Raw genomic sequence first — 25,802 nt, forward strand, 5'->3', positions numbered from 1 at the left:
CACACCAGCACCTCGAAGCCCTGGTTTTGGTTCAGGGAGGCCCCTGTGAGGTTGGTGACGTGGTGCCGAGTTCCTCTGGGACCTGGCGGAGCCCAGCCCCAGGCACAGGCACCGGTCAGCCACCAGGTGCCTCTGGCCCCTGAGATGGAAATGAATGCCCCTCTCCGAGGCCTGGCTATGGGCTCCAGCCCACCCCTCCCCCTCTCCGGGGGAGCATCGGGTGCCCTCAGAACTGGCTGTTTCTGGGAGTCCTGTCACCCCGTGTCGGGAACAGGTGCCCGGAGCTCACATCGGGAGTTAAAGGTCCTAATTTCTGCCAGAGTAGGAGCACCCCCTCGCCTGTGTCCTTGCTTCCAGTTTGGGGGTGACTGCCTTTCTTCCTGGCTCATGTGGAGCCATCGGAGGCGTGTGGGGCCCCCCAGCTGCAGGGGAGGGGCTGGGCAGCCAGACCTCGTCCCTCAGCAGCAGCACACACAGCCTTTGTTCTGGTTCTTTCTCACTGCTCACTCCAGTCGGTCATGTGCAACGTGCCCTCGGCCACACTTCCCACCACAGAGAAAAGGGGCAGCTTGTTCTCGTTTATTCTACAGTTCTGGCCACACATTGTTTCTGCAGCCAGCGGAGAGCCAGCACCTCCGTGTCCACATAGACACAGAGCAGGCTTCTCCCCAGAGCCTCCGACACTGGCCACAGCCGCTCAGGGTCTCCGTCGTGACCACGCATCCAAGGCGAGGAGTGTAAGTGTAGGGCAGGAGACGCGGTTGTTTGTCGTGGACTTCAGCTGATGAAAACACTCAAAGCATCCAGCGTCGTCTTGGGCTCCCTAACCTCTGTGCCAGGTGGGCACCCAGGGCTGGAAGCCCTGCCCGCGTGCTCACAGGACGCAGCAGCTCGAGGACCTGGGTGCTAGGTCTCCGTTGCAGATTCCTGTGCCCCCTGCAAGAGAAGGCGAGCACTGAGGGAGGGCCACGCCTGCCCCAGCCCCCCCCCCCCTGCGGCCTGCATGCCCTCTGCTGGCCCCGTGGGAGGGCAAGAGGGTTTGTGGTCAGCTAAGCAGATCTCTGGGGCTCACCGCTCTTATCTCACAGCCCCGGCCGCCCCCAGCCCCACAGCAGGGAGCCGCAGGGAATAGCAACAAAAGCCCCCGATCTGGGTGGCCGGCACAGGCGGACATGTGGCCCTGGAGTCCAGCCAGACTGGCTGGGCCGCTCCACTGCAGCCACCTTCCCACCGTCCAGGGCGAACAGGCCAACGGCTGTGCTGGACACGGCTCCCAGCTCTTCCTTTCCTGTGTGTGTGCATGTGAGCACGTGTAGATGTGCATGTGTAGGTGTGTGTGCGTGTGCGTGGGGGGAGGGGACGGAGGTACAGGTGGGTTTTCTGAGCTGGTGGAGGGGACTGTGCATGAGGGAAAGGTCGGGGGAGAGTTGGCGATATCTCGGCGGGCTGCCTCGTCAAGGAAGGAGCACTCCACAATCACTTCCTGGTCCACGGAGTCCCCACGTGGACCAGCAGGAAGAGCCCTTGCGTCCGGCTGGTGAGCTCCTAAGTCACCGTCTCACCCGTGGACGTGGTTGGGCCTCCTGGTGGCCGGCCCCGTGGCCGCCTCTGCGGTGAGGCCCAGGGACACGGCCTCTCCTCTCAGCTCCACTGTCCTTCCCTCGGTGACGGGCTAACCCGGCCGCCCCGCACCAGGGCCGACCTTTCCTGGCCACCGTCCGCTCCTCCTGCTGCCGCTCCCCCTCCAGGGCCCGCAGCCGCTCCTCATGCTCGTCAGCCAGCGCCTTCCAGTGCTGCCGGTTGTCCTGCAGGCGCTCCAGCATGGGCAGGGTCTCCTCGTGGAAGCGGGAGAACTCCTGGAAGGGAGCCAGGCGTCGCGACCTCCGGCGAGCGGAAGGGACAGGTCACGGCCTGCACCCGCCTCGGTGTGCTCTGAGGAGCGCCCTGCCTGGCGGGAGGGGGGACGGCCACCAAGACGCCCCTGCCCCGCAGAGCCCTGAGCGTTCCGGAGCTGTGGGCGTGATGCTTATAGCAGATGCCGTCACCGTGGCCAGGGACCCCAAGAATAGAAAATCTCAACTGCAGAGGGGGTGGGGGTTCACAGACATGAGTGTCTTGTACTCCTCCCATGCCACACACACACACACACACACACACATGTGCACACAGTGCACACACATCACACCCAATGCATGCACACCACACACAATGCACACACCACACACAGTGCACACACCACACACGGTGCACACATGCCACACATACTACACACAGTGCACACACCACATCCAGTGCACATACCACATCCACTGCACACACCACATCCAGTGCACACACCACAAACAGTGCTCATGCCACACAATGCTCACACTACACATAGTGCACACACTACACATAGTGCACACACCACACAGTGCACACATACAATGCACACACATCACACACAGTGCAAACACATCACACACAGCGCACACACCACATATGATGTGCACACACCACACAGTGCACACACCATGCACATCACACACAGTGCACACACCACATATGATGCGCACACAGTATACACAGTGCACACGCCACACACACTGCACACACCACACACAATGCACACACAACACATACTACACACAATGCACACATCACACACAGTGCACACACCGCATCCAGTGCACACACCACACAGTGTTCACACTACACATAGCACACACATCACACAATGCACACATCACATGCAATAAATACACCACATATTATGCACGCACATCACACAGGATGTGAACACACAAGCTGTAGGCATGCGGGTGCTTGGGGAGGGGATGCGTGGTGACCTGGCCCCGCCTCCCCCCAGCAAGTCAGCTGTGGAGGCAGGACCCAGGGCAGGGGCTGCAACGGAGGGCAGTGTGGTGTCCGGGGGCCGAGGTGGGGTGAGGTGGTCCAGTCAAAACCAGACAACATCCTCGTTGGAGTGTGGGGCCCGCCCTGCTGCCCGAGTGGCCGGGTGGAGACATCACAGGAGGGCCGTGCAGGCAGACGCCCCTCCGTCCCCGGCCAGCCCCCTGAGCTGAGACCTGCTGTCACTTGTCAGCCATGCAGCCTGTGTTTCTGGGCAAAGCACGCCTAGCTCTGGGGGCCACCCCGTGCTCCGGGCTCGTTCTCAGGCACCTGCCGTCAGCCTGAGAACAAGCAGGCCACGGAGTGCCAGGGGGGCTGGGGAAGGGACATTGGAGGCGAGGCCACAAGGTGACTGAAGACATCGAGAGGAGAGAGCCCAGTGGGAACCAGGAGCTGGCTGGGCTGGGGAGGGGGAGGCACTCAACTTGGGGCGACACTGAAGATGTTGGATTTTAACTGCAGATGTGGGGAGGGTGGGCCAGGGCCCTTCTCCTGGGCCCAGGGGCCCTGTCCTGTGCTCACCTTATACACGAAAGTGCACACGAAGTCGATGAAGCCGACCTGCAGTTTGGGGAGCTCAGCCGCCTTGTTCCGGTCCATCATGGGCTTGGGAGGAAGCAGGGACTCCGTGAGGGGCAGGGACAGTGAGGGGCAGGGGCAGTGAGGGGCAGGGGCAGTGAGGGGCAGGGACACAGTGAGGGACAGGGACAGTGAGGGACAGGGACAGTGAGGGGCAGGGACAGTGAGGGGCAGGGGCAGTGAGGGGCAGGGGCAGGGACAGTGAGGGGCAGGGACAGTGAGGGGCAGGGGCAGTGAGAGACAGGGACAGTGAGGGGCAGGGGCAGTGACGGGCAGGGACACAGTGAGGGACAGGGACAGTGAGGGGCAGGGACAGTGAGGGGCAGGGGCAGTGAGGGGCAGGGGCAGTGAGGGGCAGGGGCAGTGAGGGGCAGGGGCAGTGAGGGGCAGGGACAGTGAGGGGCAGGGGCAGTGAGGGACAGGGACAGTGAGGGGCAGGGGCAGTGAGGGGCAGGGGCAGTGAGGGGCAGGGGCAGTGAGGGGCAGGGAATGTGAGGGGCAGGGACACAGTGAGGGGCAGGGGCAGTGAGGGGCAGGGACACAGTGAGGGGCAGGGACAGTGAGGGGCAGGGAATGTGAGGGGCAGGGACACAGTGAGGGGCAGGGGCAGTGAGGGACAGGGACAGTGAGGGGCAGGGACACAGTGAGGGACAGGGACAGTGAGGGGCAGGGACACAGTGAGGGGCAGGGGCAGTGAGGGGCAGGGGCAGTGAGGGGCAGGGGCAGTGAGGGGCAGGGACACAGTGAGGGACAGGGACAGTGAGGGGCAGGGACAGTGAGGGGCAGGGACAGTGAGGGGCAGGGACACAGTGAGGGGCAGGGGCAGTGAGGGGCAGGGACACAGTGAGGGACAGGGACAGTGAGGGGCAGGGGCAGTGAGGGGCAGGGACACAGTGAGGGGCAGGGGCAGTGAGGGGCAGGGACAGTGAGGGGCAGGGGCACAGTGAGGGGCAGGGACAGTGAGGGGCAGGGGCAGTGAGGGGCAGGGACAGTGAGGGGCAGGGGCAGTGAGGGGCAGGGACACAGTGAGGGGCAGAGGCAGTGAGGGACAGGGACAGTGAGGGGCAGGGGCAGTGAGGGGCAGGGGCAGTGAGGGGCAGGGAATGTGAGGGGCAGGGACACAGTGAGGGGCAGGGGCAGTGAGGGACAGGGACAGTGAGGGGCAGGGACACAGTGAGGGACAGGGACAGTGAGGGGCAGGGACACAGTGAGGGGCAGGGACAGTGAGGGGCAGGGGCAGTGAGGGGCAGGGGCAGTGAGGGGCAGGGACACAGTGAGGGACAGGGACAGTGAGGGGCAGGGACAGTGAGGGGCAGGGAATGTGAGGGGCAGGGGCAGTGAGGGGCAGGGACAGTGAGGGGCAGGGACACAGTGAGGGGCAGGGGCAGTGAGGGGCAGGGACACAGTGAGGGACAGGGACAGTGAGGGGCAGGGGCAGTGAGGGGCAGGGACACAGTGAGGGGCAGGGGCAGTGAGGGGCAGGGACAGTGAGGGGCAGGGGCAGTGAGGGGCAGGGACACAGTGAGGGGCAGAGGCAGTGAGGGGCAGGGACAGTGAGGGGCAGGGACAGTGAGGGGCAGGGGCAGTGAGAGGCAGGGACAGTGAGGGGCAGGGACTCCGTAAAGGGGCAGGGAATGTGAGGGGCAGGGACACAGTGAGGGGCAGAGGCAGTGAGGGGCAGGGACAGTGAGGAGCACAGTGAGGGGCAGGGGCAGGGGCAGGAGGGTCCGGCACATCCCCCAAGCACCAGGACACACTCAGCCCCACCCACTCAGATGAACATGTCCACGGAAACACACGAAGGAAGGCGGAGCCCTGGCCCGGCCTCGCCTGCCTGACAGATGCTGACTCTTGGCAGGGCAAGCCCAGGATAGCCCATGCGCCTTGGAGCCATCGGGTCCTGGTTCCAGGGCCACCATATCAAGGTGATAGTGCTGGCCTGTCCCAGGCCTCCCAGGTCCCCCAGAGTGGGCCCCCGCCATTGTCCCTGCGGAGCTGTCCGGGCTTCTGAACCAGCCCCCACAGAGCGACCCCCACCTCAGGGGAGCTGTCCGGGCTTCTGAACCAGCCCCCACAGAGCGACCCCCACCTCAGGGGAGCTGTCCGGGGTGCTGAACCAGCCCCTAGGGCGACCCCAGCTCAGGAGCTGTCCAGGGTGCTGAACCAGCCCCACACAGAGCGGCCCCCAGCTCAGGAGCTGTCCAGGGTGCTGAACCAGGGGGCCCCCGAGAGCGACCCCCAGCTCAGAAGCTGTCCAGCGTTCTGAATCAGGCCCTAGAGGCCTGAAAGAGCGACCCCTGTTCTTGGAGCTGTCCAGGTGCTGAACTAGGTGCCTGAAAAAGAGCGACCCCCAGTTTGGGAAAGCTGCACAGGGTGCTGAAACAGGCTGCAGATGCCTGAGAACGGCCCATCGGCTCCCCAGGAACTGTCCACGGTGCCAAACCAGGACCCCAGACCCCTGGGCACAAGCCCCTGGTAAGCTTAGACCACGGTCCTGGTTGTCTCAACCTCCAGTTCCACCGAGCTGCCTCCTGTCAGTCCCTGCTTCCCATGTCTGGACCGGCGTGGGGAGAAAGGGCCAGGCAGGGCCCTAGAAGCCTGGCCTGGAAAGGACTAACCGGCCCAGTGTCCCCGAGACGCTGCTGGTCAGGGCGCCTCTCCTGCTGTCTGCCCCGCCCACGCCTCCTCAGGCCTGTGCTCAGACCACTCTTCACCAAGCAGGGCTGGCTTGTGAGCAAGCCCCTCCCCACCTCTCCACGTGTTGGACCTGCTACCACCTCCTTTCGCATCGACTCCTGGTTCTCTCGCAGTGGCATCGCAGTTTCACAGAACAGTCACGACACACACCGGTGACCCACAGACGCCTGCACCACCCGGGTACCGTGTGTGGGCCCTGGCTCCAGCACCCTCCCTGGGGCCACATCTGTTCCACCTGGGACTTCCTGGGCCGCGCAAGGCCCAGCCGTGCTCACGGTGGAGCCTCTGGCCACGCTCCACTGCCCGGTTCCACTAGATTCAACCTTACAGCTTCCCCCGGCACCCACACCCTATCTCATCACAAGACCCAGAGTGAAAGCCCAGCACTTTAGAGCCGGACACCCTGTCTGCACTGAGCCAGGACCAAGTCCTGAGCAGGGGTTCTGGGAGCGACACTCACAATGGGCTGTTGGTCCAGAACCGTCCTTTCCAGATCCCCTTGTTCCCAGAACTCCGCTGCCACCAGCAGTGCCACCTGGGGGCACAGCAAAGACAGTCATTCATTCGGTGAAGTTCTGTGGGGTTCCGCGGGGTTCCGCGCTGGGTCAGAGCGCTCCCCACGGACCTGCCTTTGTGTCTGTGGTCTCCACCCGGACCTTTGGGAACCCCACACATGTGAGCACAGGGCACCTCCCGCCCAGCAGCTACGGTGTCCAGCCCAGGGCAGGGCAGTGCCCTGAGCACCACTCGAAGACCCAGGGTCTGCCCCGCGTCCGGCTCCACAGGCCCCCCAGCGGGAGGGAGGTGGTGCCTGGCGATGGCTCACCTTGCTCTGGATCTCCCAGGGCTTGGTGATGGCCGACAGGTCGCAGGCGGTCATCATCATGGCCCTGTGAGCAGAGGGCGCTGGGGCAGGGCCAGGCTGGCCCCCCACCCCCTGCACCCCTGCGCCCTCCTGCCTGGGGGCCTGGGGTGCAGGTCCTTCCGGAAGAGGCAGCCTGTGCTCCCCGCTGCACCCCTGCCCCGCCTCTCCCCTGCACCCCTTCCCTGCAGGCTGCAGCCAGCAGGTGCGTATCCCGAGCCTCGGAGTGCGCGGTGCACAGGCATGAGGATCGGTACCGGCTCCAGGCTGAGCACGTGATCCGGCCACGGTGCTGAGCCAGGCCCCGCCACCTGCGTCCCTGGTGCTGTCGGACCCCAAATCCCCCCAAAACCAGGAGCAGGACGGATCTCTGCTTTCAGGCACCAGCGCCTGTAAGGGAGGAGCCGTCCTCCACAGAGCAGGGGCGCTTGGGCCCGGGGCCTGGCCGACGTTTGCGGGAGTGACCAGCCCCTTGACCCTCCCTCCCCCCGCCGGCTCACATGACTATCTCCTTCCGCGTCGTCTCCAGCGACAGGAACTCGGTCCAGCTCCGCCGGTCCTCGTAGCCCTTGGACTCGTCCACGATCTTCTGGAACATGGTCCTCTTCCTGAACCCCAGGACACGGCACTGTGGGCCTCCCTCCCGCCCGCCCCCTCCCGCCGCCCACGCGGGCCCCCCCCCCCCCACCTCTCCGCCCCGCCCCCGCGCGGGACCCACTTGAAGTAGAGCGCCAGGTCCGTGGCGATGATGGCGATGTCCATGAGGTGGATCACGTGCTCGTGCTGCCGCCGGTTCAGGTTCTGGTAGATGTTCAGGCTCTGCAGGGGGCGGGAGGGGAAGAGGGGCATCAGTCCGTCCCCCAGCCCAGGGTCAGGCACCAGGCTCAGGCGGCATCCCCCAGGGAGCCCACCTTCTGCGGGGAGACTTCCTATGCCCCCCTCTGGCTAGGGCGCAGGGTCAGACTCCCGTCCCCAGGATGGCCCCGGTGCAGGGGGCCCGGTGCAGGGGGCCGGGACACAGGAGGGCCCGGGGCGCAGGGGATCTGGGGTGCAGGGAGCCCTGGTGCAGGGTTAGGGTTAGGGTGCAGGGGGATCCTCAGCGGGAGGTGCGCGCGCACACCGGACCCACACCTCCTCCGCCAGCAGGAACTTCCCGAACTCCAGGTGGTGCCGCTCCAGGATGGAGGAGCCGTGCAGCTTGGCCAACGGGTTCTGGGACCTGCCAGGTTCGGGGAGAAGCCAGCAGCCCTGAGTGGCTGGAGGGCCCACGGGCGCCACGTTGCAGGTCTCTGCTTCCAACCCAGCTGCACAGGCCCTCCCCACGGGCCCTTTGGCCGGGACCCCTGGACACCCCTCCCGGCACCCCTCCCGGAACCCCTCCTGGCACCTTCCCGGACACCCCTCCCGGACACCCCTCCCGGCACCCCTCCTGGCACCTTCCCGGACACCTATCCCGGCACCCCTCCTGGCACCCCTCCCAGACACCCCTCCCGGCACCCCTCCCGGACACCCCTCCCGGCACCCCTCCCGGGCACCCCTCCCGGACACCCCTCCCGGACACCCCTCCTGGCCCCCTCCGGGCACCCCTCCCGGACACCCCTCCCGGAACCCCTCCTGGCACCCCTCCTGGCCCCCTCCGGGCACCCCTCCCGGACACCCCCCCCGGCACCCCTCCCGGCCCCCTCCCGGCCCCCTCCGGGCACCCCTCCCGGACACCCCTCCCGGCCCCCTCCCGGCCCCCTCCTGGCCCCTCCGGGCACCCCTCCCGGCACCCCTCCCGGCCCCCTCCTGGCCCCTCCGGGCACCCCGCCCGCCCGCCCGCCTACTTCATCTGGTACAGGTTGTTGGTGCCGCGGTGGTCGATGTCGTGGCACAGGCCGGCGGTGACCATGGCGAAGGCCTCCAGGTCGGTGTAGTAGCTCCTCAGCTTCCCCGTCTGCGAACACAGGCGCCCAGTCCTGCACCCGCACCCGCTCCTGCTCCAGAGGCCGAGGGCAGTGGGTGGCCGGGGGCCGGGGCATGACCCCTGTCCCTCCCTCCCCGCCAAGCGAGGGGCAGCCCTTGTCCAGCCCTTCAGGGCCTCGCCTCCTCAGGCGTGGGGCTGCCTGTGGCTCAGGAGGTCTTCACAGCCTGGACAGGTGTGTGCGTGGGGGCCGGTGTGTGTGTGTGTGTGTGTGTGTGGGCCGGTGTGTGTGTGTGTGTGTGTGTGTGTGTGTGGGGCCGGTGTGTGTGTGGGGCCGGTGTGTGTGTGTGTGTGTGTGGGGGCCGGTGTGTGTGTGGGGCCGGTGTGTGTGTGCGTGGGGGGCCGGTGTGTGTGTGGGGGCCGGTGTGTGTGTGTGTGGGGGCCGGTGTGTGTGTGTGTGTGTGTGTGGGGCCGGTGTGTGTGTGTGTGGGGGCCGGTGTGTGTGTGTGTGTGTGTGTGTGTGTGGGGCCGGTGTGTGTGTGTGTGGGGGCCGGTGTGTGTGTGTGTGTGGGGCCGGTGTGTGTGGGGGGCCGGTGTGTGTGGGGGCCGGTGTGTGTGTGGGGCCGGTGTGTGTGTGTGTGTGTGTGTGTGTGTGGGGCCGGTGTGTGTGTGGGGGCCGGTGTGTGTGTGTGTGGGGGGCCGGTGTGTGTGGGGGGCCGGTGTGTGTGTGTGTGGGGCCGGTGTGTGTGTGGGGGCCGGTGTGTGTGGGGGGCCGGTGTGTGTGTGGGGGCCGGTGTGTGTGTGTGTGGGGCCGGTGTGTGTGTGGGGGCCGGTGTGTGTGTGGGGGGGGCTGGTGTGTGTGTGTGTGGGGCCGGTGTGTGTGGGGGGCCGGTGTGTGTGTGGGGGGCCGGGTGTGTGTGTGGGGGGGCCGGTGTGTGTGTGTGGGGCCGGTGTGTGTATGGGGGCCGGTGTGTGTGTGGGGCCGGTGTGTGTGTGTGTGTGTGTGGGGCCGGTGTGTGTGGGGGCCGGTGTGTGTGTGTGGGGGGCCGGTGTGTGTGTGGGGGGCCGGTGTGTGTGTGTGGGGGCCGGTGTGTGTGTGTGGGGGGCCGGTGTGTGTGTGTGGGGGGCTGGGGTGTGTGTGTGGGGGCCGGTGTGTTGGGGGGGCCGGTGTGTGTGGGGGCCGGTGTGTGTGTGGGCCGGTGTGTGTGGGAGCCGCTGTCTGTTGGGGGGCCGGTGTGTTGGGGGGGCCGGTGTGTGTGTGGGGGGGGCCGGTGTGTGTGTGGGAGCCGGTGTGTTGGGGGGGCCGGTGTGTGTGGGGGCCGGTGTGTGTGGGAGCCGCTGTCTGTTGGGGGGTCGGTGTGTTGGGGGGCCGGTGTGTGCGGGTGCCTCCCACCCCAGCACCCGGGCCTCTGGGCGCCCTGCCCCTCCGGCACCGTGAGCAGCGTGAACATGGTCTGGGCCACGTTGAAGCCGTGGCGCCAGTTGTGGTAGGTGATCCGCCGGTAGCCTTTGCTGACGGAGAACAGGAACCGCACCAGCACCTGTGGGAGCCAGGACGTGTCTGCGGGCGCCAGGCGCCAGGGCCCAGCTGCTCCGCGCTGCCGGCTATCTGCCCCGTGGCCCAGCCCCAGAGGGAGAGGAGGACCCAGCAGGGTGGAGGCTGGGGTGTTTGTTAACCCTCACCAGGGGGTACTTTCCCCTTGACCTGCAGGGAGGGAGGGAGGGAGGGAGGGAGACATCGGTGTGGGAGAGACAGATCACGCGGTTGCCTCAGAATGCGCCTCAGCCTGGGCCGAGCAAACCGGCCGCCTGGTGTGCCTCGGCTGGGTATGGTGACCGGACGTCCGCTTTTGAACAATTCGTCTGGATCCCGAGGCGTTTTAAAAAAGTCCCGATTTTTAAAACAGGGAGGGGGCGTTTCGGGCGAACAGGCCTGTCTGGGTCAGCGGAGGGCGCTGTGGCTGAGGCCCTCGGCCGGGTGGGGTGGGCTGAGGGTGGAGGCTGGGGAGGCGGGCGGAGGGCAGCTCTCTGGCCCACAGAGCCCGGCTCAGCAGAGCCTCTAATTCTGTGTCTAATCCTCGCCAGAGGATATTTCCCCGTTGCGTTTTAGATAGCGGACGAGAGGGAGAGGCGGAGAGAAGCTCCGATGTGAGAGACACATCGATTGTTGCCTCCTGCACGAGCTCGGCCAGGTCCAGGCCGGGAGGCTCGCGCCCTTGACCGGAGTCAAACCCAGAACCCTTCAGTCCCAGGCGACGTGCTATCGCTGAGCGCACCAGCCAGGGCTGTGCTGACCGTTAGGGCCAGGAAACTACCAGGAAGTACTGTTTTCTGTCCACGTGCTCCATAATTTTTTTCTCTTGCGTTTCTTTCTTACTTAGTGGCCCGTCTCTGAGGCATGCGTTTCCCTCGGGGGCGGTGGGAGCCGAGGCCGGGTGTGAGGGACCGTGGGGCAGCGCAGAGTGGAGGGGCCCCCCCAGGTGGGTGGATGGTTGCCAGGACCCGTACCAGCCGGGTGGCAGGTGCTTTCTGCACAGGCGATGGGCTGCTGTCTCCCCCGCCAGCCAGAGCCCACTGTCACCCGATGCACCTAAGGTCACAGTGCCTGGAGCACCTGCCAATCAGACTGTCCACCCGCCCATCTGTCCTGCGGTCAGCTCTTCCACCCCTCGCTCCACCTGTGTTTTACTGGCCTGCACTGCCCACTCTGTAATGAACGGGCCTCCCCAAGTTCAGAGCAGGACCCGGGACCCCAGCCACCTCCACACCTCCTGGGGCCCTGCCACCTCCACACCTCCTGGGGCCCTTCCACGCCCTCACCTCCTGGGGCCCTTCCACGCCCTCACCTCCTGGGGCCCTGCCACGCCCTCACCTCCTGGGGCCCTGCCACGCCCTCACCTCCTGGGGCACCTGGAACTTGCGGACCACCCCCAGCTCGTAGTACATCTGGATGCCGCATTTGACCAGCTCCAGCTCCGTGCACTCGAGATCCGAGAAGTGGAACTCGTAGATGCCGAACTTGCTGGGCCCGGGCAGCACCTCCTTCTGTGGAGGCACGTGGCTGAGGGGGGCAGGCCCCCGCCTGCCGGCTCCCCGTCGCTCCTCCCGGGACCCTCCGTCCAGCCCCGATGCCCCAGGGACAGCTGCCCTGCCGGTCGCTCCGGCCTGTGCCCGCACACGGCCCCCCCCCAGACCCGCGGCCCGACCACAGGAACGCGCCAGGGAAACACGCAGAGTACACACGTGGGAAGGTGCACGGAGGCACGGCAGGCGGCCAGCACGGCAGGGACGCCCGTGAGCACCCTCAGTCTCCCGGCCCTCCTCCAACCCCCTGCCCGCTGCCCCACCTCCACCTCGGGGAGGGTGGGTTCTGACCAGGATTTCCCGCAGCTCCTCCTCCTCACAGTCGGCCGGCTCCTTCCCCAGGCGCTCCCGCGTGGGCTGAGGGGACGGTGGGGGGCGTCAGTGACAGGGCAGCTACTCCCTGGGAGTGGGGGCGGCGACGGCACCCTCACCCTGTGGCTGGGACCGAGCGCTGGGGGCTCCGCAGGAGCCGGCCAGGGGGCGTCCTGCCTTGGAGACGAGAGAGGGTGCGTGGGGGCTCGTGTCTGCCCCTGCCTCTCCGGGGGGGGGGGCGGGCCTGCTCCTGGGTGCGCGTGGCCAGGGGCGTACCAGGATGCGCTGGATCTCGTCCCGGTCGCACCGCACGTGGTACAGCACCATGTCCTGGGCGATGTCCTTGCGGTTGCCCAGCTTGTTCATCCTGTCGTGGGTGTCGGTGTTGAGCACGGACCAGCCCAGGAACTGAGTGAGGGACTGCGGAGGGCGCAGGCGTCACCCGAGGGCGGGCACCGTGGTCCGTCCGGGGCCGAGTCTGGGGCGGCGCCAGCGGGAAGCCCGCACGCACACCGCCCCAGCCCCTCCCTGGGCCGAGCGGCCGGGGGAGCAGACGGCGTGTCCCGCGGCGTCGGGCCCTCACGCAGCCCCGGGCGGTGCTCACCTCCATGAGCACCTCGTCCTGCTCGTCGAAGGGCTTCCCGTCCTTCCTGTTGTAGAAGGTGGCGACCCCCACGATCTCCTCCTTCTTGTTGACGATGGGCATGGACAGGACGTTCCTGATGGCCCAGCCGGAGTCGTCCAGGGGGCCTTGCTGCGGGGGCGGGGGGGGGCGGGGAGCGGGGGGAGCTGACGGCCGGCCCCGCCCTCAGCTGCAGAGGTGGGTCCCTCCCCTCCCCCCACCGCATGGGGACTGCACGCCCCAGGGCACGCTTCCGACACAAGGGCCCACAGGCACTCCCGCCCCCAGACCGGGCAGCGGCCCCCCCCTACGCCCTGGTCCGGCCGTCCCCGGACCCCTCGGTGACACAGCCCTCTTCCTGGCGCCGTGACCTCTGCCCCCTCCAGAGAAGAGCCTGTCCGTGTCCCCAGGGGGAGACACGGGGAGCAGATCTGAGCCCTCGAACCCGGCAAACCGCAGGCAGGTGAGTGTGAGATACAGGCCCCTACTCCCCCCCCCCCCCCCATATACACTTGGAACAGTTACAAAGTCAGTTTGTTAAATTGAGTGAGTTATCGGCTGTTGAAGTTTGTACTTTTTTTTTCCTGTATGTGTTTGACACTGCGATTCTGAGGTTGTTTCTTAAGCAGTAAAACCCAGTTCTGGCCTGGCCGGCCTGGCTCCGTGGCTGAGCGTCGGCCTAGGAACCAGGAGGTCCCGGACCGATTCCCAGTCTGGCACAGGCCCGGGGGGTGGGCTCCATCCCCAGGCGGGGTGGGCAGGAGGCAGCTGGACCACGTCTCTCCCACTGATTTTCTCTCGCTCCCCCTCCCGGTTCCTCTCGGAGATAATATATAATACAAACTCTGAGCCCAACCCCTTCCCCGAGGGTCCGGCTGGTGACAGCTACCTGGAACGCGAACATCTCGTCCGCGGGGGCGTTCATGATGTTACAGATCTGCGGGGAGAGCCGTCTCAGCGCGCAGCCGCGGGCACACGCTCTGAAAGCCGAGGCGGGCGGCTGGCGGGGCGGGGCGGGGCGGGGCGGGGCGGGGCGGGGCTGCAGGCCGGGCCTGGGGCACTCACAAAGCCGCTCTCCGCCACGTAGGTTGGAAGGCCGCTGGCCAGGGCCCAGTGGTCGGCGGGGGGTGTGCTGGGGAGAGAAGCAGAGGGTCAGGTGGGCCAGACCCAGGGGTGTGAGGCGTGTGTGATTGCGGCAGGGTGCATGCGTGTGTGTGCATGCATGTGTGCGTGTGTTCCCGTGTGTTCTGTTTTCTGAGCTCCGAGTGGGGCAGGGATTGGGGGGAGGGCAGCAGTGGAGGGCGTGGTTGGAGTGTTTTGCTGCCTCATCTGCCTTCTCTGCCCGCCAGGAGGCCCTGGGCCTGGCGGGAGCCCCTTCTCCTCCTGGGGCCTCTGGGGCCGAGCGCTGGTCCCCTGTCCTGTGGCCTGAGGGTCCCAGTCTTTGGGGGCTGTGGGCGGGGCCCTGGCCTTGTGGCTGTCGAGCGGGGATGTCCCTCGTCCGTCCCACTGGGTGTGCGGTGTGCCGAGACCTCGAGGGCCTGGAGCTTGGTCTGTGGCTGGGCCCTGGGCCCCCGGAGGGCCTCGGTGGGGTCCCCCCTCCTTTCCTCCCCACGCGGCACCCACAGCGGGGCCCCTGGCACTCACGGGATGACTTTGATGTCTTCCTTGCCGTGGAGGATGTAGTCGATGACCTTGTAGAAGAGGATCTCCTGAGGACCAGACCACAGCGGGCGGTCGTGGGGGGCCAGCCCCCCGGGGACCCCTGTCCCTGCTCCCCAGCCCCTTGCCCTGCCCCTCCTGGGCTGGGCTGGGCTGGGCTGGCCCGCCCCCTCCCCCATGTCCCCTCCCCCCTCCGCCCTCCGCCACCACTCACACGGCCGTCGGGCGTCCGAGGGCCCGTGTACGGCTGGGCCTCCCCCATCAGGACTGGCCACACGTCGAAGAATTCCTGGCGGAGAGGAGGGAGGTGGTGAGCTGGCCCTGCACGGCCTAGCTGGGGGGCCAGAGGCTGGGGGGCCGGGGGCCGGGGGGCCGGGGGCTGGGGGCCGGGGGCCGGGGGGCTGGGGGGCCGGGGGCCGGGGGCAGGGGGGATGGAGGGGCGAGGGGGCCGGGGGGCCGCAGGCTGGGGGGGGCCGGGGGCCGGGGGCAGGGGGGATGGAGGGGCGAGGGGGCCGGGGGGCCGCAGGCTGGGGGGGGCCAGGGGCCGGGGGCCGGGGGCCGGGCCTCACCTTCTCCTTGCTCATGTCCAGGAGGCCCACGGAGTAGCGCTCACAGTTGAGGTAGGCCCGCACGGTGTAGAAGGCCTTGTGGAACTGCCGCTCGATGTCCGTCAGCTCCTCGAACACCTTGTTGGCCGACCACAGCAGCACCTGCAGGGCGGCACCACGGCCCATGTCCGCGCCCACAGGCCTGGCTGGGCGGGTGGCCCCAGGGCCTGGGGGCGCGGAGCCAGGCGGCCCCCGGCGGCATCCCCGAGGGCCGCCGAGCTGGCACCGGCCCACTCCTGCGGTCTCACCGGGGCCGGCAGCTCCTGGGGCCGAGGCTCCAGCTTCGGCCCCGCGCGCGCGCGGCCTGGGTGGCCTCACCCCGGGCCCCTGAGTGCCTGAGGGCAGTCGGTGGCCGTGAGCTTGGAGGGCAAAGCCGGGACCACCTGGTGGGCGGCGGGGCAGGGCTGTCCTGGGCGGCAAAGTGAGGGAGGAACGGGCCCAGGGTAACCCGCCCCCACGGCTCGGCTAAGGCGAGGCTCCCCAGTCTCAGCCCAGAGGCAGGGCACCTCCTGGACCCGGCCCGTCACACCCGCTCCTCTCGCCCCGTCCTGGGGCCTGAGCCTCCCCCTGCAGGATCACCCCGCCTGGCTCCTCTCCGCGGCCTCCAAGGCCCCCGGGGCCGTCACCGGCCGGGACTGGCTCTCGTGTCCTCTCGCCAGGAGGCAGCCCACTGTCCACTAGGCCGGGAGTTCCTCTCGCCCACTGTCCCTCCCCTGACCCGGCCGGGCCTGGCACCGGTGCGCCCGGCCCCGACCGCGCCCATTCCTCCCCCCTCAGGAAGCACAGCCTCGGGGTCTGCTCACTCGGCCATGGCTGTGAGGTCAGGGGGTCGCCAGCCCCACCCAGAGCCTCGTGCTCGCCGACGACCTGTGGCCAGCTGCCCCGGAGGTCTGCACGCGTGCTGCCCACACGTTCACCCACAGAGTCAGCTGGTGGGGAGCCCCTCAGTCCTGCTGCCAAAGGCCCCCCACACACTGTGTGGGGACACCCACCGGCTTGCTCCCCAGGAGCTCTGAGGCGGGGTCCCCCACTCCACCCGGCCCTCCATCAGGCACCTCACCGTGCGGCCCCCTTGCCAGAAGCGGGTTCTGTCAGAGCCGGAGGAAATGGGCGCGAGGGCTGACGGTGTGTCTGCAGCGTTGTGGCCCCAGCAGCCCGGCCCCCAGGCCCTGCAGGCCCGGCCCGCGTCTCCCTCTGGGAGGAAAGCCGGGTCTTCCGACGCGCCAGGGGGACATCGGGTCACCACGAGGTCGGTTGGCGTGTGGAGCAAATAGCCCTGAAGGTCCTCTTGCCCCAGTCAAGACCCAGCCCTGAGGCTGCTCTGACTCGGGGTGTCCTGGGACTTCACCCCAAGGCCTCGCGCGGGGCCTGCGCTCTGTCCCTCTGCCCGAACCTCCGCCCTCCTCCGTGGGGGCCCGGGCTGGTTCTGCTCGACGGTTACGACTCATGTCTGGTTTGGGCCTTCCTCTCCGGGGAAGCCTGAACCTCAGATTCTTTTATTTATTTTAATCTTCGACCCTGCGTGCCCCCTGAAAGATCTTCTCCATTGATCTTTAGAGACAGTGGGAGGAAGGAGGAAGGAGGGGAGGGAGGGACATCCGTGTGACTGAGGCACACCGATGGGCTGCCTCTGCACCGGCCCCAGCTGACCGTGCCCTGGACCAGGAATGGAACCTGAGGCCCTTTGGTCCCTGGGCAGACTCCAAACCCTGAGCAAAACCGGCCAGGGCTCAACTCAGCATTACTAAAGGTAAATGACAGACGTTTAACCAATTGAGAAGATCACATGAACACCATATTCACATATCCATTCATATAGGTATTTGTATTTCTTTCCAATTATTCATCTTTTAAAAAATATACTTTTATTGATTTCAGAGAGGAAGGGAGAGGGAGAGGGAGAGGAACAGAAGCATCAGTGACGGGCCGCCTCCTGCACGCCCCACACTGGGATGAGCCTACAGCAGGGCATGCGCCCAGAGCGGAACCAAACGCGACCTCCTGGTTCATAGGTTGATGCTCAACCCCTGAGCCACGCCGGCCCGGCTCATCGATGTCTAACAACCGACACCAAAGCGGTAACTGCTCACAACCACAAACGTCAGACCAGGACGTCACGCGCTGTCACTGGCCGCCTGCGAGGCCTCGCCAGGCTGACGCCCACCCGGGCAAACAGGCTCCGAACAGCCTTCCCCTCAGCAGGAGCCTGTCCTGGTCGCAGACACGCATTCCTGCCGGGCGTGCCTGACTCACCTAAGGGAGGTGTTCCTGTGTGTGGCAAACACCGCAGCCGGCAGCTTCCATTCCTCCTTATTCTCGTTGCAGTGACTCTGCCCGAATCCCCAGGGGCCTGTGTGCCCCAGGCTGTGTGCACCCCAGGCCAGCCTGCACTTTGGCGGCAGACCTCACAGCAGAGGCAGGCCGAGCACACGGAGGCAGGGGACACGCAGGTGCACACGGGGGACAAGCAGGGGACACACGGGGGACACACAGGGGACACGTGGGGGGCACGCAGGGGGCACGCGGGGGACACACGGGGGGCACTCAGGGGCACGCAGAGGGCACGCAGGGGAGCATGCAGGGTGCACGCAGGGAACACTCAGGGGACATGCAGGGGGCACGCGGGGGACACACGGGGGGCACGCGGGGGACACGGGACACACGGGGGGCACGCAGGGGACACGCGGGGGACACACGGGGGACACGCAGGGGACACACGGGGGACACGCAGGGGACACGCAGGGGACACACGGGGGGCACGCAGAAGGCACACAGGGGACACGCAGAGGAGCACGCAGGGGAATGCAGGGGAGCACGCAGGGGGCACGCGGGGGCATGCAGAGGGCACGCAGGGGAGCATGCAGGGTGCACGCAGGGAACACTCGGGACACGCAGGGGGCACGCGGGGGACACACGGGGGGCACGCAGGGGACACGCGGGGGACACACGGGGGGCACGCAGGGGACACGCAGGGGACATGCAGAGGAACACGCAGGGGACACACAGGAGCACGCAGGGGAATGCAGGGGACACGTGGGGGACACACGGGGGACACATGGGGGCACGCAGGGGGCACGCAGGGGAATGCGGGGGACACGTGGGGGACACACGGGCACGCAGGGGACACGCAGGGGAATGCGGGGGACACGCGGGGGACACACGGGGGACACATGGGGGCACGCAGGGGGCACGCAGGGGAATGCGGGGGACACGTGGGGGACACACGGGCACGCAGGGGACACGCAGGGGACACGCAGGGGAATGCGGGGGACACGCGGGGGACACACGGGCACGCGGGGGACACACGGGGGCACGCGGGGGCACGCGGGGGAATGCAGGGGACACGTGGGGGACACACAGGGGGCACGCAGGGGGCACGCAGGGGGCACAAGGGGGGCACGCGGGGGGCACGCGGGGGGCACAAGGGGGACTGACGTGGCGTGCGTCAGCCTGTATTCTTCCCTACAGCACCCCCCAGCCGCCACGCCCTCGCTCAGAGAGGCAGACGCTGTCCCGCCTCCAGTGTGGCCAGGGCCACACCACCGGGTCTCAGCCCCAGAGCGGCCTGCACACGCAGCACCACCTCGCGAGGGGGCCCGCCCGCCCGCCCCCCTCCGTCCAGAGCTGCTGGGGCCTGAGCCGGTGTGGCCGGAGGTGGGGCCAGGCCAGGGGGTACCTGTCCGCGGCGCGTCTCACAGCTGTGCAGGTAGCTCAGGTGGTAGATCTTCAGGTTCAAGGCCCCAAAGTTCAGGTACTTGAGGAAAACCTGGAGTAGAGGGTCCGCCACAGGAGTCAGAGCCCGTCTCCGGGGCACGCCTTCCTGCCTCCGGGCGCCCGCGGGCCGAGGGCGGGGGGTCGGAGCCACACGCACCCCCGGGGGAGGCCCGCACTCACGTCCTGGTCCTCGGGGCTGAAGCCCGGCCCGTCCAGCTTGTTCACGGCCATGACCACGGCCACCACGTCTTTGCCGTTCATGACGGGCATGGCCAGGAGGCTCCGTGTCTCATAGCCGGTCAGCTCGTCCGCAAAGGGGCTGAAGTGGGGGTTCTGTGCGGCGACGGGGAGAGACAGCTGGCTCCGCGGGCATGGGCTCGGGGTGGCCGTGGGGGCTCCTGGCCAGTGGATCTGTCCAAAGCCCCCACAGCCTCCCAGGGCCTGTGTTCCAGCTGGGTCTGCCCCTCGGCTGCTGCCCCAGGTGACAGCCTGAGTACCTGCCCCAGGGGTCCCACCCCCAGCACCTGCCCCAGGGGTCCCACCCCCAGCACCTGCCCCAGGGGTCCCACCCCCAGCACCTGCCCCAGGGGTCCCACCCCCAGCACCTGCCCCAGGGGTCCCACCCCTAGCACCTGCCCCAGGGGTCCCACCCCCAGCACCTGCCCCAGGGGTCCCACCCCCAGCACCTGCCCCAGGGGTGCCTGGTGGGCAGGAGGGCCTCCAGTTCTGTCTCTGCAGGGCAGGTCCTCGGCCCTGACAGCCCTGACCAGGGGCTGGCAGAGGGATGTGCCGGCCTCGCCCCCTCCCGTGTGCGACGTGTTTTCACACACGCCAGTGAGCCAGCGGAGGCTGCGGAGGCGGAGGCTGGTGAGGTCTGGGACCTTCTAGCAGAGGCACAGGACCCTCCCTCGCCGGCCAGGACAGATGTCCACACCCTCTCTCAGCACCCTGCCCCCGCCCCCACGCCCTCTGCGCTCTGCCCTCCGAGTGGCTGGCACCGGGGCAGAACCAGACTCTGCCTCAGTCTCCCCTCGAGAGCCGCCTGGAAACCGAGCTCCGGGATTCGGATGCTCTTTGGGGAGATGCCCTCTTGGGTGACTTTGACTCTGGTCTCTGTTCACTGCGTCTGGGGTAAGGAGACCCCAGGGCCTGAGGACCAGGTCAGGGCTGTGAGCCGCCTCGGATGCCGCCCGGCTCCGGAGACCAGGGAGCCTGCCTGCAGGGGGGCCTGGCCTGGGGCAGCCAGACGGCGGACCAGATCCTCGGACCAGCTGTGGGCACCTCGGCATCGGTGTGGGTGGGGGGGGCCCCTGAGGGGACAGGCCTGGGGAGGGGCCCCACCATGAGCCTCCGCTCCTGGGAGGCTGGAGCTGCTGAGGGCCGGGCTGGGGTGACCCATTTCTTAAAAAGGAAGCGGAGGGAGAGGCTAATCCGGGGATTGCGCTGCCCGGCGCAGAGGCCGCTGTGGGCGTGGAGCGCTAAGAGGATTGCCGCCTGCCTCCTTCCAGCCCGGGGCCCGTGGCCATCTGTCCGTCTGCCCGTCTCCAGGGACCAGGGGCCGCGGGGGCTGGGCCCCTCTGACGCCTCCGTGGGCGCGGAGGCGGCGGACCGGGCCTGGCTTCTGCTCTGGCTCCAGGCTGGGCCCCTCCGGCGCCCCCAAACTCCCAGCTCGCACGCGGCAGCCCTGCCCTCCCCGGCCCCCGCCCTGGGGCCTCGCGCGGCCGGCCGGGACCCACCTCCCGCACGTCCGGCACGGTCGCCGTCCTCCTGGTCTGGGCCACGTGGCCCACCACGCCGATGTCCAGCGGGAGGACGATCTCAGCGTCCGGGGGCACCAGGCACTCCTCCAGGGCGCGGCCGGGCCGCACGCCGAAGAGGCGGGTGGCGAGCTCAGCCTGGCCGTTGCGCTGCCGCAGCAGGAAGAGGCTGCAGCAGTCGGCGCGCAGCAGTGGGCCCAGGCGGCGCAGCAGCTTGAAGAGCACGCGCTCCATGCTCACGCCCTCCTGCAGGTCCCCCACCAGCTCCAGCAGCGCCGCCGCCTCCCGCACCTGGCACAGCTCCCGGAAGCTGGCGGCGCCCGCGGGGGCCCCGGCCCCGGCCCCAGCCTCGGCCTCCCAGGCCCCGGCCGCCTGCTCCGGGCTCAGCCGCTTCGCGAAGTACCGGTCCGCAAAGCCGGGGTTCTGGTCCAGGAACCGCCGTGCCTGCTCCTCGCCAAGGCCCATGGCGTCCGCTGCCCGTCCCCGGCCACCGCCGTCCGGTGTGCGGACGCCCGCAGACACTGTCATCAGCAAAGCCTCACTTAGCGCCGATTAGAGGCCAGGCACCAGCTGACCGCCCGCGGCCCCCTCGCCTGGGGCTGAGCTCCCTGAGGCTGGAGGACGGCCTTCGGGACGCCCAGCGGCTGGGGGGGCTTCCCTCCGGGAAGGGGGGACCCAGACCGGGCTCCGGGGTCCCACACAGGCTGGCGTCTGCCGGGGGAGACACCTGGAGAGGGGCTCCCTGAGGGTGCAGCTTCGGCTCCACCCCCGCAGAGCGAGGGGGGTGGGGGCAGGAGGCGGGGGTGAGGGGGGGAGGTGGCCGGGACCCAGTCTGCAGGTGAGGAAGGGGTCTCACCTGGAAGAGCTGGTCCCTATTCAGTTGTCTGCTCGGACACCCCCCCTCCCGCCCCCAGCACCGTTATTTGCCCACAACCTCTGGCCGTGATCTGCAGGTGAGCCCGGATGGCACAGGTTCTCACCCGCCCCGATGTCACGGGTTCGGCTTCTGGGATCTACGAGCCTGTCCCTCTGACTCTCTATCTGTGGAGTGCCCTGTGCTTCGCAGAAGAAAGGCGGTGTGAACACGCACGGGTCTGTGTGTGCCCGTGCAGAGGTGTGTGTGCACCCATGTGCATGCATGTACCTGTGTGTGTGTGTGTGTGTGAGCTCTGTTCGTGGGAACCAGTGGGCACAGCTCAGCTAGCCCGGGGCACCTGGCTTTGGGGTTCCCCGAGGCGGCGGTGAGGGAACCGGCCTGGCTGCGGAGGTGGCAGCAGACCGTCCCGGCGAGGGCTCTGGCCTCCTCCCCATGGAGCCGTTTCTGTGTCGCTGGCACACTGCCCACTGGATGCAGGACTTGTGTGTGAGCCTGACTCTTACTGCACCCAGCAGGCGACGTGTGTGTGTGCGCATGGACGGGTGCCCTCCATGTGAGCACGGGCCCCGGATCTCGGGCTCTGGGCCCTGCAGGTGTGGCGCCATCGGTGGGCTGGCCAGGCGTGGGGGGCGGGTTGAGGCTCCTGCTCCATTGAGCACACAGCCTTTCTTTCAGGATCTGCCCCAGGCCCCGTGTCTCCTGAAACAGTGGGTTCTGGTGGGACGGTGGCGACCTGCAGCTCTGGGCCTGGGGCCTGGGCTGCCACCCACACTGGCCACGCCCCACCAGCTCTGGTGCTCCCGGGCATCGGCTCTGGAGGCCCCGCTGGGCCTGGGTGTGAGGCCGTGATGACCACCACCGGACTGAGCGCCTGGAACGCGGTCTTCGGGGCACTTCCCGAATCTGCCACCCGCCCGTCCCGAGGCCCACCCCCGGCGGCTCTGCCCTCCTCCCTCCAGATGAGCTCGGGGCCTCAGGGCTCAGGCACAGCAGCTTAGGGCCACCTTGTGGTCCACAGAGCTAAACATAAGGCCTGGCTCTGTGCTGGCCCCTGGCCCTGCTGACACCGCCGGCCCCCATGCCTCCCCGCTCACCCCACCCCCGCCAGCCGTCAGCTCGCCGATCCAGAGGAGCCGCCCCTTCAGGCTCAGAGGACACCGGTCTGACCTCACTCCGCCTGAGGACCACGGCCCTGCCGCCAGCCGCCGGCAGCCTGCGGGTGGGCCGGCGGGTGCCCAGGGCGGGGCTGCGGGAGGGCAGGGCCAGGGCAGCTAGAAGGGTGTGGTGAATCAACGTCTGCCCTTTGTCTGTGTGGCCCGGGCTCTGTCCTGTGACTGGGTTTGGAAATTCATCCTCCCAGACCCAGAGGGAGCCAGCCCTGAGCTGCCCCCCAGGAGAGAGAGCACACTCTGGTGTTTAAGTCCCACACTTCCTGCTTTTGTTTGGTTTCTTTTCTTTATTTTTATATTTTATTGATTTTGTACAGAGAGGAAGGGAGAGAGAGAGTTAGAAATGTCGATGAGAGAGAAACATCGACCAGCTGCCTCTTGCACACCCCCTACTGGGGATGTGCCTGCAACCAAGGTACATGCCCTTGACCGGAATCGAACCTGGGACCTTTCAGTCAGCAGACCAATGCTCTATCGCTGAGCCAAACCGGTTTGGGCTGTTTGGTTTCTTTTTTTTGTGTCTGTGGATCCTCAGCAGCGTATATTTTCCCATTGATTTTCAGGAGGGAGGGAGGGAGGGAAGGACAGAGAGAAGCATCAATGTGAGAGAGACACATTGACTGGCTGCCTCCTGCTCGCACCCCGACCAGGGCCTGGGCTGCGGAGGCTGCAACCGAGGTAAGTGTCCTTGATGGGACTCGAATCTGGACCCTTCAGTCCACAGGCCGAAGCTCTAACCACTGAGCACACCAGCCAGGACGTACATCTATCCACGTGGGGCTGCCCTCGGACGCTGACGTGAGCGACAGGCCCGGTCACAGCTGCCACACCAGCCACGCAGGGGGCACGCTGGCCACAGGGCCAATGAGAGATATGCCCAGGAGTTGTCCGGGAGCCGCTGTCCGAGGCAGAGCCAGGACCCAGAAGGCTGAGCAAGGTTTTCAGGGGCCAAGCCTGACCCCTCCTCCTCTGCAGCGTCCTGAGCTCTCAGCCTGTGAGCAGCTGTGGGCTGCAGGAAAGCATCGTCTGAGATATCCGTGCCGGCTCACGCACTGTGTTCCCCAGGCCTCTCCAGAGAAACAGGCCGTTAACACAGAGCGAAAGAGGAAATCTTTAAAAAAATATATTTTTTATTTGTTTCAGAGAGGCCAGGAGAGGAAGAGGAGGTACCCGTATTTTCTGGCGTATAAGACGACTTTTGAAACAAAAAATAGTCAACCGAAAATCGGGGGCAAAAGACCAAAATTGCACAAAAATTACCTGCAGATCTTGACGGCAAAGTAAGTCTTTTCTTTGAAGTGGGGGGTAGTCTTATACAGCGAATATAGGCCTAAACCTATGTTTTAACTGTAAAATTAGGGGTCGTCTTATATGCCGGAAAATACGGTGTAAACATCCATGATGAGAGAGAACCATTACTCAGCTGCCTCCTGCACGCTCCCCACCAGCGATGGAGCCCACAACCCGGGCGTGTGCCCTGACCAGGGATCGAACTGTGACCTCCTGGCTCCCAAGTTAACCTCAACCACTGAGCCGCACCGGCTGGGCAAGAGGAAGTTTGAAGTACGGTAACTGCAGAGGGCAAGCAGTTACTAATCCCTGAGCCCACCTACCAGGACTTACTCTCCACCGTGGGGCTGCCCTCGGACGCTGGAGCTGAGAGGTCTGCAGCCTGCCGTCTGACGGTGGGGGGGGGGGGGGGGGGGGGGATGGGGTGTGGGGTCCGGGGGAGTCAGCGGCACCCGGCCAGAGCTGCCAGGACCGTCGAAGGAATGAGCTCTCGATGCTTTAAACAAAAGGAAGTGCGTCCTCTCACCCGGCCCAGAGGTCGGGAGAAGCTGCTGTAGCTGAGCCGGTGCAGCACAGACCATGTGGCCAGAGACCAGTGCCTAACAGCATTGGCAGGGAAGTGAAACAGCAGCCTTGGGCAGGTGGCAGGGCGGTGGCCAGCACACGATGGCTACTGCTGTGAGGGCGACAGCTTGGGTGGCTTCCTGACCGATCATCTTTATACCGTTTACTGAACTTTACTGATCTTTGACCCCACCTGCTCTGCCTGCGTGGTGTGCTAAAGGGCAAACATGTGACAAAACTGAGGGAAAGCAGCAGGACCCGGACTGGGTGTTCCTCTTCTCAGAGGTCCCGCCTGCTCCCGGGCCTTTAAGATTCGTTTTCCCTGCATGGCGTCTCTTCGTGTGTCAGCCCCCACACAGGTCACCGGGACCCGCTGCACAGGCTGTGGCAGGGGAGCGTAAAAAGTGAATTTTTCTTCGATGAATTCAAGTTCAAACCAAGGGGTTTAATTTGCTCATTGCTATTTTAAGCCACTAAGCAATGTTTATAGCATTAAATGATTACATAAAAAGAAATGTCTCGAACCAGAACTAGAAAAAGAGCAAACTAAAGCCAAAGCGAGCAGAGAAAAAGGGAGTAGTAAAGAAGAGTGGACGTCAGGGAGATAGAAAACAAAAAATGAAAACGATCAAACTAAACACTATTTTAAAAAATATATATTTTATTGATTTTTTACAGAGAGGAAGGGAGTGGGATAGAGAGCTAGATACATTGATGAGAGAGAAACATCGACCAGCTGCCTCCTGCACACCCCCCACTGGGGATGAGCCAGCAACCAAGGCACATGCTCCTGACCGGAATCGAACCTGGGACCCCCCCAGTCTGCAGACTGACGCTCTATCCACCGAGCCAAACCCGTCTCGGCTAAACACTATTTTTAATGATCAAGAATATTAACCTGCAGCCAAACTGGTTTTTAAAAAGCGCACCTCACAGACCTGGCCAGTCAGTGGTTAGAGAAGTGTCTGGTGAACCAAAGGGTCATAGGTTTGACTCCCGCCCAGGGCACACACTGTGGGTGCAGAGGCCCCAACCCCAGGAGGGGTGCAGGCAACCAATCCGTTTGTCCCTCACACACTGATGTTTTTCTCTCCTCCTCCTCCCTCCCCCCCACTCCCTCTAGAAATCAGTGGAAGCAATATTCTCCAGTGAGGATTAAAACAAAAATCAGAAACACCACACAAATTACCAATGTCAAAAATGAAAGAGGGAA

General features: G+C 66.3%; 1 protein-coding gene across 2 annotated transcripts; it reads right to left on the minus strand.

Moving 5' to 3' along the window:
• Positions 1-563: 563 nt before the first annotated feature.
• PDE6B (phosphodiesterase 6B) lies at positions 564-21,209 on the minus strand. 2 transcript variants are annotated; one of them, XM_045573966.1, is made up of 22 exons: positions 20,669-21,209; positions 19,113-19,265; positions 18,895-18,984; positions 15,180-15,320; positions 14,825-14,899; positions 14,596-14,642; positions 14,017-14,083; positions 13,841-13,888; positions 12,934-13,083; positions 12,606-12,749; positions 12,309-12,374; positions 11,832-11,978; positions 10,367-10,474; positions 8,857-8,966; positions 8,162-8,249; positions 7,749-7,849; positions 7,531-7,638; positions 6,995-7,058; positions 6,629-6,703; positions 3,415-3,498; positions 1,703-1,856; positions 564-936 (listed from the first exon to the last, which is right to left on the minus strand). In XM_045573966.1, the coding sequence occupies exons 1-22, from the start codon at positions 21,152-21,154 to the stop codon at positions 875-877; spliced, it is 2,568 nt and encodes an 855-aa protein (XP_045429922.1). In that variant the 5' UTR covers positions 21,155-21,209; the 3' UTR covers positions 564-874. The 2 variants fall into 2 exon arrangements, with proteins under 2 accessions (XP_045429922.1, XP_036272932.1); XM_036417039.2 differs by having other exon boundaries at positions 14,596-14,660.
• Between the last annotated feature and the right edge of the window lie 4,593 nt (positions 21,210-25,802).

The sequence above is a fragment of the Pipistrellus kuhlii genome, unplaced genomic scaffold (assembly GCF_014108245.1).
Source record: "Pipistrellus kuhlii isolate mPipKuh1 unplaced genomic scaffold, mPipKuh1.p scaffold_m20_p_58, whole genome shotgun sequence".
Taxonomy (NCBI): Eukaryota; Metazoa; Chordata; class Mammalia; order Chiroptera; family Vespertilionidae; genus Pipistrellus; species Pipistrellus kuhlii.

Excerpts from the sequence above, each read along its gene's own strand:
- PDE6B (XM_036417039.2), bottom strand. The coding sequence starts at position 21,154 with ATGGGCCTTGGCGAGGAGCAGGCACGGCGGTTCCTGGACCAGAACCCC. Across the intron at positions 10,475-11,831 it reads AGTTCCAGGTGCCCCAGGAG|GTGCTGGTGCGGTTCCTGTT; the intron begins GTGAGGGCGTGG and ends TGGCTCCCACAG. Across the intron at positions 7,850-8,161 it reads AGTTCCTGCTGGCGGAGGAG|AGCCTGAACATCTACCAGAA; the intron begins GTGTGGGTCCGG and ends CGCCCCCTGCAG.